The sequence below is a fragment of the Periplaneta americana genome, chromosome 10 (genome assembly GCF_040183065.1).
Source record: "Periplaneta americana isolate PAMFEO1 chromosome 10, P.americana_PAMFEO1_priV1, whole genome shotgun sequence".
Taxonomy (NCBI): Eukaryota; Metazoa; Arthropoda; class Insecta; order Blattodea; family Blattidae; genus Periplaneta; species Periplaneta americana.
In genome coordinates, this window is record NC_091126.1 from 122,441,531 (window position 1) to 122,456,237 (window position 14,707).

Genomic DNA, 14,707 nt, shown 5'->3' on the forward strand with positions numbered 1-14,707 from the left:
ATTTGGGACACAGCTGGACAAGAGAGGTTCAAAAGCTTGCGCACTCCATTTTACCGAGGCTCTGATATATGTTTACTGACTTATGCAGTTGATGATCGTGCTAGTTTCCGTAATCTTGCACTGTGGAGGAATGAATTTCTATATTACGCTGACGTGAAAGAGGGCACAACATTTCCATTTTTGGTTGTGGGGAACAAAGTAGATGTGAGTAGCGATCAGCGTGAAGTTTCGTGCGAAGAGGCTCGAGCGTGGTGCTTGGAGAATGGCAGTCCTCCTCACGTGGAGACCAGTGCCAAGGACGCCACCAATGTGGAGCAAGCCTTCTCGCTGGCTGTGGAAAGCTGGGCGCGACTGGAAGCTAAGTTAGACCGGCCTTATATTGGTGACACTGTTGACTTGCGGCGACAACAGCCTGAGCAGAGGTCGTCTTGCTGCCTTTCTGTTGGCAGTAATGCTGAGTAGTAGACAGTGGTTATTGGCATGGATGGTACTTGTCTTTCATTTACAGCAGAGGATTGATGCTTCATTTTTATATTTGAATAGATGTTTTTGATATCTGAGAATTGTTTCATATCTGGGAATTTCATTGTTATGAAGTAGCAGAGCACATATTTCCAACCATATCCATGTCTTTAGTGTATTAGTGAGCTGACTACTAGAGTTAAATTCTCACGATTATCAGTATTGAACAGTGATCCCACTGAATAATCTAAATTCTCAGATAGCAAGGCATCAGTATTAGAGGTAGGCCTATGGAAAAACAAATTTCTTCTTTCACTGAAGTCTGGCTTTTTGCTAATTTTTGTTTTCCAAGGCTGTTTCGAGTAATTTCAGTGTCACATACTAATAGGCTTGCAATACAGAATAAATAAAATCGTCTTTACAGCAATATTAATGCAGGAAGATAGAACAGACCATTCCTAAACTGTGATGTAGAATGTGCAGCAAGAATTATGCTAAGTCGAGTGTTTCTGTATCTTGAGCCTGCCTTTTGTACTGGCTTCTCTTCTGTAGGGATGTACGTAGTAGCTGCCAATGTAGTACCAATACTAGTCAAGTATATGTGTCTTCAGGTGACACCCTGCTTGATGTAGGCCTTATATGATGTCATCATTTTGATTAGTTTCAGCTTATGCCCCAAAGACACATAATTGTATATGAATCTAGTCTTGACAGAAATAATTCATGACTTATTTGTTGACATGCTGTCAGAATCCAAGGATGGAAATACCAGTGTATCAGTATTTCAACTTTCAGTATACTGCTTTACATTGTGATTTTTAATCTGAATCGTGTAGCTTTGTTGAAAGTTCCATTTTGAGTGTGAATGTGCCTCACTAGTTCGAACAGATTTGTTTTGTATGTCTCAGGAATGCATAAGACTTCCAGATACTTACAATACTTGACCTTTGACTCCACAACAAATATTGATCAATGAAATTTCTGAAACATGTCTTATGTTGTCTGCCATATAATTTGTGGGTTAGTGATATTGTCCAGAATTCTGTTGGTGGCATTTCAGTGATGCCAGGTTTCAGTATTCTAATCATTAGTGCATAATAATTTAAGGACTGCGTAAAATCTTGTAATACTGTATGTTAATGTATATTGTTTCTGTTTTATAGGTATGTGTGATCACTGACCAGTAATTCATTATAACCTTTTGCTGCAAAAGATGCTGTTAACTTTAAAATAAATATAGATGAAGTATTGATTTTAATAGATGAAGAATGAAATATTACTGCAGTTTATCATGTGAAACGAAAACACATTAGCAGTTGCCTTTCTGCATAACTATATAACACACTTGGGTGTCCATTTTTGACATATTATTTAAAAATACGTACAAAAACATTACAGAAAAGTCACTTCTCATTGTTAAGCAATATAAAGGTAATGTATCGTGTAAAATAGACATAATAATTTTAAACTTAAAACAAATCAGGGAACACGGCATGAATGTTATTTTCAGTTAGTGTTCATAAGTAGTAACTGGCAACTAGAAGTCATATAAACTCTTAATATATGTTAGATATGCTTTGTTTTTAGTATAAAAATGTTAATATCTTAATGCAATCTTGTTGCAAGTCGTCAAAAGTTTCCTTGTCATCTGATGTGAAGAATCTGTTCTTTGATGATGATAATAATAATATCATTGTCATATTAAATCAATTTGGGATCTATCTCGACCAGTTATAGAATTTCAGAGGTTTATGCAAAAGATTGCAATCAATAATAATTAGCATTAAAATTCTTTAAAAGGAAAGAATTTTTTTCAAATCAAATTAATTCGTTAAGTTACATGAAAATTTATCTTCTGAAGACCAATGTGATATTCCTGAGGCACACAAAACATGATAATTTCTAAATAACTTACAAAGACTATTTTATACTCAGGTACACAGGGTGGTTACAGTAATGAAATTGGTAATACCGTAACAGTTTATATAATCGTCATATCATTTATGAAAATGCCGAAGTTACAAAAAAATATTAGCAAGGCCTTTAGTTAATTTTTTATTATTTGACTAAAATAATAATTATATGTTACAAGAAATCTATTTGTATTTTAGTCCAGTAAAAGATCTGTGTAAAATATAAACAAAGAATTTCTCATTGAGCAAAAGTAGAGTAGATGAGGAGAGCATAATGTATAAAACACTTGACGATAATAGCTAGTTCTAAGATTTAGACTGTTTTGAAATAATATTAGATTGTGAAACCCTGGATTTCTGTTATATATTTTGAAAATATTTTGTTTGTAAGGTAGATGATATCAATTATGAAAATCAGAACTTGAATTATTTTTGGCGCCAATTTACATATTTTCATATCGGTATATATAGTTTGGTATTTGCTATATTTATAACTGTTTGAAATAAATTCAGAATGTGATCATCAAAGTACCTTTTTAATAATATGCTAGGTGTTGAAAAGTTAATAAAGGAAACATATGCTGCTGCTTTTGAAATTTTCATAATTTCAATAGTTTCCCTGTTCATTCCCTTCAAAAATGAAGACTTTTTTTTTTTTTTTTTCTAGTCTGAATCGGCAGTATATAGGATTTGGTGCCCAACATTTAGAACACTGACAACATTGAAATCCATCATGTGTGGGATGTCATTCAAAATGAGTTGTTGATTTGTGGCCACCCTGTGCACGTCTTTCACTGTGTTCATAGTACATACTTCCATTCATACGTTTGGAAGCTAGCGATTTAAACACGCCTATGCTATGTTAAAATGCAGTTAGTAAGTTGGGGGCAAACAATTTACTTGCCTTCATAATGGAGATGCAGGGGAGAGCAATACTTCATCTCCTGATGCCTTTTTGCAGTTTATTGTATAGTATTATAAGAGACTTTTCTGATGAAGTTCATTTATATTAATGATTTTTTGGGCTTATGCTAATTTGACGGGAATTCTGTAGGTGTTTTTATTTTTTACAAGTTTCGTATATTCAGTTAAGGAGATTATAAAGTAATGCAATGCATGAATCTTAGGACACTCCACATGACACAGCTATTATAAGCCTTAGCATTTAATTAAATAATGAGTTGAAGTTGTGTTCAATCTCATTTCCAGAAGGAAACAAGTTTCAAGAAATAATTATTTGTATGTGTGTGTTTTCTGTCTGTCTTTTCAATCATTTCTACATTCATGAACTGATCTTGACAAAATTAGGTGTTGTATATTATTATTGATGAATTCCATGCGTTACATACTGACATTCAAAATACATTTTTCTATCAAAAAAATCTGGTTTAAAATATATGATACATTTAATAAATTAAATTTGACCACATGGTTTAAAAAAGAAACTATTGGAGGTTATGTTAATTTAGAAAATGCATTTCAGAAACAAAATTTGTGTTCTGTATTGAATGTAGTATTTTCAGTTACTTACTGACATAAATGTAAACTCGTTTTACAGTTGACTATGTTCTTTTCTCAATTTCTCTAAAAGTTCAGCCCGAAAATGATTTCCAAAAAATCCAGTTGAAGAAGGTTTTAGCTTTCATGTACAAAAAACCAAATTCATTTATACTTCATATTACATGTGAGTTATGGTGAAAAAAGTAGTGCATTTACGTACTGACATCTCTGAATTTTATTTTGCTGTGTTCCTAAAGAAATAAAGTAATAGCTAAGTGCAAATGGCTAATTTAATATATTTAAAAAATATATAAATATATATTCAATATGCTATTCATGAAATGGAACCCATAAATTATTATAAATTACAAATTTAATGTTATACATCTAATATAAAAAAATAATAGAATTGAAATTATAAATCATTGCTTGAAGAACCAATGCATAAAGAATTTTGATGATAATTGTGCCCATGGGAATCACAACTCACAATCAGGTATTTTCCCTCTTCAATCTGTTGCACTTCAGATGTTCTAACACTTGTAACACATCCAACCTTATCAGTTACAGAAATGCACTTGGCAATGCTGCCTTGATCTGTAGGTTAAGTATATGAAGCTACATCTTGGCCTTCAGTCTGTCACTGAGATAAAACAACATACACACGTCCATTACACCATTATATACTGCAGAAATTCATTAAGCGGGAAGCTCATTAAAAAATAGAATACATGCAACTTTCACACGTAATTTTTACGTTAACCTGTTAAATTTGTGAGCCGTTCTTATTGACTCAGCACATGAAAGGTCAGCATATTCTATTGTGTTTAAAGCTAACACTCTTACATAATGAACTTTCTGAATTCTTAGTGTAGGTGAAAGTGTGCTCGCCTTTTGTCCAGAAACTTTTTGGCAGCTTCTATATCAGTTTGAAACACTTCCTGGATATTAATGTACTGGCTTTTCTTGCTCGCAACTTGGATAAATTCTTTAGAATTTTGTATTTTATTTCCAGATTTTGCAGCCAACCACGCTATCCTTTTTACATGCCCTCCAATAGCATCTACTGCCCCTTTCCCATGGTGCCATTCTACAGGAAATCCAAATATTTCGGACAAGTACGTCATATGGTTTAAGGTAAATTTCTGCTTGAAATGGCTTCCAGCCCCATCAGAAAAAATTTTGACTTGTTTTAAGTTGGGAGGAATTTGGATCATTTCTGAAAAAATTGTTCTTGTGCAAATGTCAACAGCATACTTATCATGTGCCAGATAATCAGAAACAAGAGCAAGTCCACACCTGTGGAGTAATGGTTAGCTCGTCTGGCAGCGAAACCAGGTGACCCAGGTTCGATTCCCGGTCGGGGCAAGTTACCTGGTTGAGGTTTTCTCCGGGGTTTTCCCTCAATCCAATATGAGCAAATGCTGGGTAACTTTCGGTGCTGGACCCCAGAGTCATTTCACTGGCATTATCACCATCTCATTGAGACGCTAAATAACCTAAGATGTTGATAAAGCATCATAAAATAACCTACTAAAAAAAAAAAGAGCAAAGTACTGTTTTTGAATCTCACTATCACACTCCCTTTTAAACCAAGCAACAGCTGTAAAAGTTGAGATCTGACGATTTTTCCAATGGACAGCCTGTATCTGCAGGTATAGTTTTCAGAAAAATCAATTTGTATAATGGCTTCATTATTATTAACATTTTCTCGATATTTAAATGTTTGTGATTGCTGTCTTTTCACATACACATGGTTTAGGAAATGGGGAAGATGATCACGCAACTGTTCTATCCAATCAATAACAGAATCTTCTTTCACCTCAATTTGGGCTCTTCCGTCACTTATTGTCCACTGATTCCACTCTCATGATGAATTAGTCTGTTCATCTGTTACGTCTATTTCACTTATTAGCGAGCACTCCTCACAGTCTAATTGCATACATTCACTTCTATCCTGATCACACACCACTTGAACTAACAGGTACATGCTTCTTGTGCAAGGCTTTGAGAAGAAATTTAATGTTTTCGTGTATTATGCAGGTACATACATTGTGGGGAATGTCACTCTATGCAAATTTAGAAAAACTCGCACGCATATTGTCACTATTCTCTAGAAATAATGCATATGCTTCTTTCACTGACACCAATAAATATCTAATGCGGACTTATAGATAGCTTTCTGACAGACTCGTGTCTTTTCATTGTCTGTGTTGATTACGTAGAATGTTACTGTTCTATTTCGTTTGTATTTGGGATGTTCAGCCTGTCTTCTGTGTCACATAGAGTAACAGAAAATGATCCTGAGCCACTTTCCAGGATGTTGAAACAGTCTCTTTCGAAACTGTATATCAGACTGCGTTACCAGGAACACTGAAATATTGGTACAGTTCTCTTATTTCTTACCACACTATGATCGAATGTTTTTTTAGTTGGTTATTTAACGACGCTGTATCAACTACAAGGTTATTTAGCGTCAATGAGATTGGGGATAGCGAGATGGTATTTGGGAAGATGAGGCCGAGGATTCGTCATAGATTACCTGGCATTCACCTTACGGTTGGGGAAAACCTCGGAAAAAACCCAACCAGGTAATCAGCCCAAGCAGGGATCGAACCCACACCCGAGCGCAACTTCAGACCGGCAGGCAAGCGCCTTAACCGACTGAGCCACGCCAGTGGCCGATCACATGGTTTCTCTCATGTGTAATCCTCACCATAAGGGCCACTCTACCTGCGTCTCTTTGTCTTCTCCTTTTCCAATTTGGTGGTTCACATTTTTGTCGTCTAGAACAAGGATGCAAAACTTTGCTACAATTGAAGCACATGTCATAAGCTGGAACACATAACTCATCCCTTCCCTGCAACCCTCGCGTCATTGTACGGTAGGAGGAGAAGATAAGAGAGAACAGTATGTTTGCCAAATATCACAGAAACATCATTGAAGGTTTCGGCCTTGTAGATGGGGGAATGTACTCTTTCCCCATGCTTCCACCCCTTTCTTCCTCAATTTTGCAACCCTGGTCTAACCACAGTTTGCAATGCACACAGGAATCAATTTCTCCATTTAGATTAGATCTGTCACAGTCACCACTTATTCGATGTACATTGCCTGATGCAGCTCCATCTGTAACAAGACATGCTTCTCCCTTCCCCTACCTCTATCCCACTAATGTACTGATGTATGTAAACACATTTTGCCAGGTGATTATGAACCTTGCGGAAGACGTTTTTAAATGGTTTTGGAACTAAACTCTTCATTTGTATTCGGGTATGAAAGATCAGTTTTTAAGTGCAAGATCAAAATGAATCCATAAATGTGAATTCTATATGTTATACCAAATTCTCTTGCTTCAATTTTGAGATAATGCCTTGCAGTTTTCACGTCAGCATGCTATAAGCTCAAGGAAACATTGATATTATTGTCTAATGGTTGGTGTTGTCTTGATATACTATTCATGTATGCCATGTGTCACATAACATCAGCATTTATCACTAGTACTGTATATTGAATGGGAGGTTACACCTGCATGGAAGCCTTATTGAAAGTAAGCACATCTCCTGACTATTAACCTATGTAGTTATTTCGTATAACAAAGGCATCTAACTGCGTATTTAAAATAGTTAAACTTTTTATGATTACTTTGTTGCGGACTGTGATCTCGAAGAAACTTGTAAAAGAACTACGTGCAGGACTGTGGAATTCCTTTTATGAACTTTGGTAATAACAACCAAATGAATTTTTTAGTTTTCTTCCGTCGAATTTTGGTTAATGAACGAAAATATAACAATTTTCTTCAGTTGTATTATCTTAGTATTGCAGTTATCAGTAATCTGGCAATTAGTTCGGCAGCTGACAGATTTTTCTATAAAAGAAGTTCTTGCATTTACGGTTTACTACTTAAGAAGAACTTCGGTGCCAGTAATAAAAGGACTATTTGATAATTATACAATGTGTGGGTACGTGTATGGAGTACCAATCATGGTTTAGCTATATAAATATTTTATTTTGTGTGTGTGTGTGTGTGTGTGTGTGTGTGTGTGTGTGTGTATATATATTTGAAAATAATGTGATATTATTTGTGTATTATTTATATTGCTTCTTAAAATTAAAAATACCGGTATTTGTTGTGTATTACAATATTAAAAACATTGAAAACTTTAATGTAAAAATTCAGTATTCAGCAAAAGAAAAATTTATTTGAAGGAAAAATATAAATTACCAAACTGTTATCAAATGACTGTTATTTCGTACATTCAGGATTACTACCACAACCACCACCACCAGTAATAGTAGTAGTAATAATGGTAATAATAATAATAATAATAATAATAAAAGAAAACTGAAGTATCATATCATTCGAGAACAGTAATGAATTTAAAATTATGTCTGTCACTATTTTTCAAAGCATTTAATCACAATTTATGTAAGCAAATAAAATTACTAACAAGAGAGGAAAATATTAAAAGTTAGTTAAAAATCATGCCATTTATTATTTGCATTTTATTAAATAGTTCCGTAAAACCAACGTAATAAATATTGCTTTGGTATTAATACTTCATTTCAAAACTTGGAGACTTACAGAAACTTTCTATTATGAAAAAAGTATTACTTATCAATAAGGCATGATAATTTCATCCAATTTATTGTAAATTAATTTTAAACATCAGAGTAACAGTTTCCTACAATTCACAGAATTAGAATTCTGAGACATGAGTGTTTCGTTAAGATCATCTGTGCTCAAATGAAAGAGAAAAGAAATGTGAAATATCCTTTTATGTGAATAACCTTAAATGTGACTTGTTAAAGATAAGTGCACTTAGGAACTCTCTGTGAAATTATGTGTGGTTTTGATACAGAAGATAATTTTACTTGTAATGAATTTATGGTATATTTTAATTCTAAACACTTTGGTTTAATGGTTGTATCAGTACAAGTACCTATATTCCTGATATGAAGTTCACATGTGAAAGAAATACAGATTGTTTTAAGCAAAAATATAAAAAGCCCATTTTGAATTCGATATAGAATCTTTTAAGAGTAAATTAATTAGTAGTATATTTTATTGTATTAATGAACAGAAATTGCGAAACTGTATAATAGATTAACTTTTTTTCATTTTCTAGTGCTGCGCTGACCTTTCACTTTTAATTTTTAATATCAAGTCATGTGTTTTTTAACAAGTTACACATGCAGAGTTAGAAATAGTTGTACATAGACACATGCTGTTTATATAAGAAGATAACATTTCATTACTTTTTCAGTAACTTCATATAATCTCAAACATTCACACCTGTGGAGTAACAGCTAGCGCGTCTGGCCGCAAAACCAGATGGATGGCCCGGGTTCGATTCCCGGTCAGAGCAAATTACCTGGTTGAGGTTTTTTCTGGGATTTTCCCTCAACCCAGTATGAGCAAATGCTGGATAACTTTCGGTGCTGGACCCCGGACTCATTTCACTGGCATTATCACTTTCATCTCATTCAGATGCTAAATAACTTAAGATGTTGATAAAGCGTCGTAAAATAACCTACTATAATCTCAAACACTTTTTAAGATTAAGGCAGAGAATGTCTCTTTTTGAACATAATTTGCAGTAACCTTTTTTTTTTTTTTTTCATAATAAATCCATACAGCTTCTTCCATTCTTCATAAGAGAATGTAGCAAACTGCTCAGACAGGGCCATCTTTAGTTGGAAAATACCCAGGGTCTAAAGAAAAGTAGACAGCGTCTCCTCCCCATTCAAATCATCTCTGCATTTCAACTAATTTTTGTATGGCATTGTATTTTAATTCTGTTGCTTATGTTATAATCACAGATATTTTTTCTAATGCCATATATATTGGCATGTTACCATTTGTGCCTCTACCTGCCACTTTCTTCGTGATTATGAAGACGAATCCTGTCCTGAGGTTGAGGCACCCATTAGGTCTGATTCTGTTAGCCCCATTTGGTAGGATGACATGAGTATGGAAGTAGACAGGATGGATGAAGGTGAAAATGACAGCGAAATGAACCAAGGGTCCAGTAGCGAAAGTTACCCAGCATCTTCTGTTATTGGGTTGAGGGAAAACCTCGGAAAAAGCCTCAAACAGGCAGCTTGTTCCAACCAGATTCGATCATGGGCCTGCTTAGTTTTGCAGTCAGGCATGCTGATTACTGCACCATGCGGCTAGAAATAGGCAGAAAAATTGAACATAGTCTCTGCCGATAGGAGTGCTGCTTAGCTAAGACACAAAAAAATACATTAATTGCCTCTAACTAGTATTGGACACCCATCAGTGAGTGTGATTAATTCTGATTAAGATCTGACACCTCTTGATTTTCCTCTACTCTACTATGACTTATTTGACGGGATTAAAAATTTCTTCTGCATCGTTTGTATAGTTTAGGAAAGGGAAAACAGAAATTTTTATACGAAGGGTCGTTTCATAACTCATGGCAACTGTGTTACATCAACCAATAAAGCTGCAGCAATGAAAGTCCACTATATGCGTTTGCAGGCCACTGAAATGTGCTTTGTAATGCTAGCACCAAATGGGGCCCAGGCACAGGGGGCAATTGAAATATATGTAAATAGAAATCCTTTTATTATACATAAAAGGAAACATACATTACATACAACCAACACTCTTGAAAATAGTCCCCCAAGGCTTCCACACATTTTTGCCAACAATGGAGAAGACATTGAATACCATCGGTTGTGTGTGATTCATCACTGTGTACCACCTGTCGTCGTAAAGCTATTAAAATGTTCTCCTTGTTTGCAAAGCATTTCCTACGCAGTGACTTCTTCAGTTGTGGAATGAGATCAAAGTCGCATGAACTGATATCGAATGAGTAGGGAGGGTGTTCTGAAATCTCGCACCTCCACTGCTTTATAAGGTCCCTGTCACGAGCTGCGGTGTGGGTTGTAGCATTATCATGGAGGATTATGGCACTATCCATCTTGGAGCATGGCTGCCAGCACACTAACATTTACCACCAATGCACACAGATGCCATCTGGTGGTGGTATTCTGTAGAGTATGAAACAGGTTTTCAAATGTATATACTGGTCTGTGTTACCACATATTTCGAAGATATAGCATGGTTGCCATGACTTTTGAAACGACATTGTGTTTCTGAAATAGTTATTAAGAATTAGTGCTTTTCCTTAAAATAGTATTGAGCATTTAATGACTTTTAAATGCCCCTTTCCTTCAAAATATCTGCCTTCAATTATTGTGAAAAATTACATCTTGAGAGAGTTACTTTTTGCAGATGTATAAATATAAATAATATAAATTACATTATACTTTGGGTTTAAAATTAATTATATTCTAAAGTAAGGCAACGCAGTTTTATCATAGAAATCCCAGATACATATATAATCGGGAAAGGAAGGTATAATTGTATAATTCAGGTACTTTAGTATGACTTTAGATAAAATATTTAATAATTATACAATAACCATTATATATTCTAAATATCAAAATTAGTAATGTCGTCTGCTATGAGTATGTAAATTCAATCAGTTTTGCTAGTGGTGGAGGGTTGCAACACATGGAGACAAGTTTTGATGAGCATACATTGTCGTATTTTGCAGCCTTGTAAGATAATGTAAAGAGACTTATATTTATGCTTGGGCTCAGGCTCAGGGTGGTAAATTCGTAGGGGAGGCAAAATTCTGAAAAACGAAATAAAATCAATCTGAAAATAAATGTTTGATACTTCCGTACTTCGCAGATGCCTGCTTCAGATAGTAACATAATGTTAAATTGTTGTTGCATGCCACTTATTTTTACCAGTTTGACTGTTAAATGTCTACGATTTGCATAAGTTGGTAAGGGCGCAACATTTTTTTCAGGCCATGGATATAGCACTCCTTAAATACGGGGGTGAATGTAAGCAACTATAAATCTGTTAAATAACAAGATAAAAAATCAATATATAATGAAAGAAAATATGTTGTTGATAGATAATCTCTATATCACACACAATACCAGTAAACAACACTTAACAAAAAGGAATAATGAAAGCAAATGTGACCTTATCAATTAGGATCTCTTTAAATCCGATATTCATATTTTTACTCATTCCCAAACAGAAAGGGACGATCACTGAAAAGGAAATTCAATAGTTGCATTGCTAAGATTGACTAAATGCAGTATTTCTTTTTTAATAACATGTTCAATTATATGTATTTATTAATGACAGGGTCCTTAACTTGTCTTTATTAGCCCCAATGCTACGAGCAAGTGTTCAATCAAATATATGATGCAAAAATATTCGACCAGCGAACTTCGTAAGGTAATAGAGGGTTCATGGGAATTATGTTTAACATTGAACCCTAAAATTGGCCCTTTCTTTAGGACATCAAATTCGACAATATAGGTCCCTTTAAACAGGTAATCCACTCTATGCTTTTATTTATTTTTTTTTTCTTTGTATGGGAAAGGCACTGCAGCCCCGAATAGGCTTACTATGTTGTATCACTCCTCTCCTTTGAAATGTTTGAGTTCGAATGGTTGCTTTCTTCATAAATATCATTACTTGGTTATGTGGTGTCATCTGTCAATTCAGTCACGTAGGATGAAGGTTCCAGTGAAGTCCTAGTAGAATACTCCTTTCACTCCCGCGAAAATGTACTTACTACGCCACCTCAGATTGATGCCATCTGTATGCCAGTCACAACATTACATCACACTGACACTGTTTTGTTTAATGCTATTGTGGAGGGAAGCTGGAGAACCCTAAGAAAACTCTCAGGAAACTTGGCTCTGTCTACCACAGAAACGATCCCTCACCAGGATTCGAACCTAGGTCTGCAGTCATCGTAAGCCAGTGTCTCTATCGCCTGAACTACCAAGGCTGCTGTTCTGTACTTACAAGGATTACATATGTAAAGGATTCTGAAGGATTACATATGTGCAGTGTTGTGTGTGAGACGACAAAGGAGGCTGAGGAGGATCTGTGCCAAAGATTGTTGTTTCTGCAGACTCCATTGACAAATATGAAGGATATCTGAGCAGTCTGCCATTTCATAATGTGCAAGAGGCTGGTCAATTCCAGTTTAAACAATTTTTTGTGAATTTTGGAATATTCCGTGAAAGAATTGTTATGTTTGTTTTTTGAAATAAGTGAAATTAAGTTTTTGTTCGCTAGTAAAAGTTTATTATTATAATTATTAACACTTGAAGTCCCTCTTCCCTACACTATTTGTCATGAACAAAGTATGTCTAACACCGAAACCTATTGAAAGGATCTACTTTGATACTTTCTAACAACATTTCTAGACATAAATTTATTGTTAAAAGTGACCCCTTAACTCCCATCTATTACCTCACGAAGCTTTTAGTTGAATTTGTCTGCATATAATAAAAAATTGCCACATCCTATCTTAGTTCAGTATTTCGTCCTTCTCCCTGTTCTAAGCTCCTTAGAGTGTTAGCCCCTAATCAAAGGTCGCCATGTTCTGAGAAGAAACTAATTAAGAGACCCAGAAGAATACAAGTGAAGTATTTGTTAATATTAGAAGCATGATTAACTCTCCTAATTTAAAATATTACTGTGAATCATATACTTCATTAAAAGCAGCTAAATGATAGATGCATAAAAATGGACAGGATTATATGCAATGTAAAGAATTGTAATACTTATATTGTTTGTTCAGCATGCATGTTAATCATTTACTTTCTCCTTGTACGAAGTCTAAAGAAAAAGTACAATATTGTGATGTTGCAAAAAATATATTTCGAGATTTTCACGGTTTTCAGCTAATACCAAGGAAAGTTTTTGTCTAAACATAGGTATGTATGTGTGCAATTATTCCTAAACTAATAGACGGTTCAATAATATTCAATGAGTCAGTTCTTTTGGAAATAATTGAGTGAAATATATTTAGATTAAATAAACAAGCCTTTATATGAAAAAATTAATTCAAAACTGGTTGTAATTATTTTTTTTCTTGCTTACATAAAATGAAATAAATTAAATACTGTATACCAGATGCCCCCAAAAATTGTCAGAGAAAATTAATATTATATACAAGTCATTTATTGTCTCGTGAAACCAAATGCATGAGTGCACTGTAGCTCATAGTAAGAACCTTATGGTTGGGGTTAGTGTAAGAGTTAGGTGCAAATGGAAGCATAGCAAAGGAGGGAAACTTCCGAATCCAATTCCTTCTTTTCCTCACGCGCAAGTTGGTTTCACGAGATTGTGAATGGCATATACTATGTAGAACAAAAAGTAGCAAAAGTACAAAGTTGTACATATTGTTACTGCTTGTGTGCCAACGATGTATCCTTCAATGGAATCTACATGCTTTTCAGTGATTTTCAGAATTGCAAGTCAACAGTAACAAAATAGGTTTTCCTCTAATTTTGTTAGGTTTTGTTATCGAAATGTTAAACTTTTATGGACCTTCAGTCAATATTTTACAATGCTCCAGTGGCAACGAGTTTTCCTCCAATGTTGTATATTAATCTTTCAATCATCACGCACTGTACTGGGAGTTTTACCAATAATATAATGCTCAATGTTTTATTTTTTGAGGTAACTGTGTCAGTGGGTCTTCTGCTGTAGCTTAGTGTCTACTATAATGCTTTTCACGCGACTTAGTTCATACATCTCATCTTCTTTGTGGCTACAATATTTTGTCTGGGCCCAAGTAATATTTAACTTACCATAACTAATAGCAACTGAGTCTTAACATTACACCTAGGCGACGTTGCTTAAGTGCAAGTTGTTTTGCGAGGCTGAAAAGCCGCACCTACATGAACTAATCACATGAAAAGAGGTATAATTCATTAGATCTGCATTGATCCCTGACATACTGAACTTGCAT

General features: G+C 34.6%; 1 protein-coding gene across 2 annotated transcripts in view; it reads left to right on the plus strand.

Moving 5' to 3' along the window:
- Positions 1-14,707, plus strand: part of Rab9 (RAS oncogene family member Rab9) — a 35,338-nt gene that overhangs the window by 6,326 nt on the left and 14,305 nt on the right. For both annotated transcript variants that reach the window (XM_069838106.1, XM_069838107.1), the window contains exon 3: positions 1-14,707. This exon is cut by the window's right edge and continues 14,305 nt beyond it. In XM_069838106.1, the coding sequence (XP_069694207.1) occupies positions 1-462 (462 nt within the window). In that variant the 3' untranslated portion in view covers positions 463-14,707.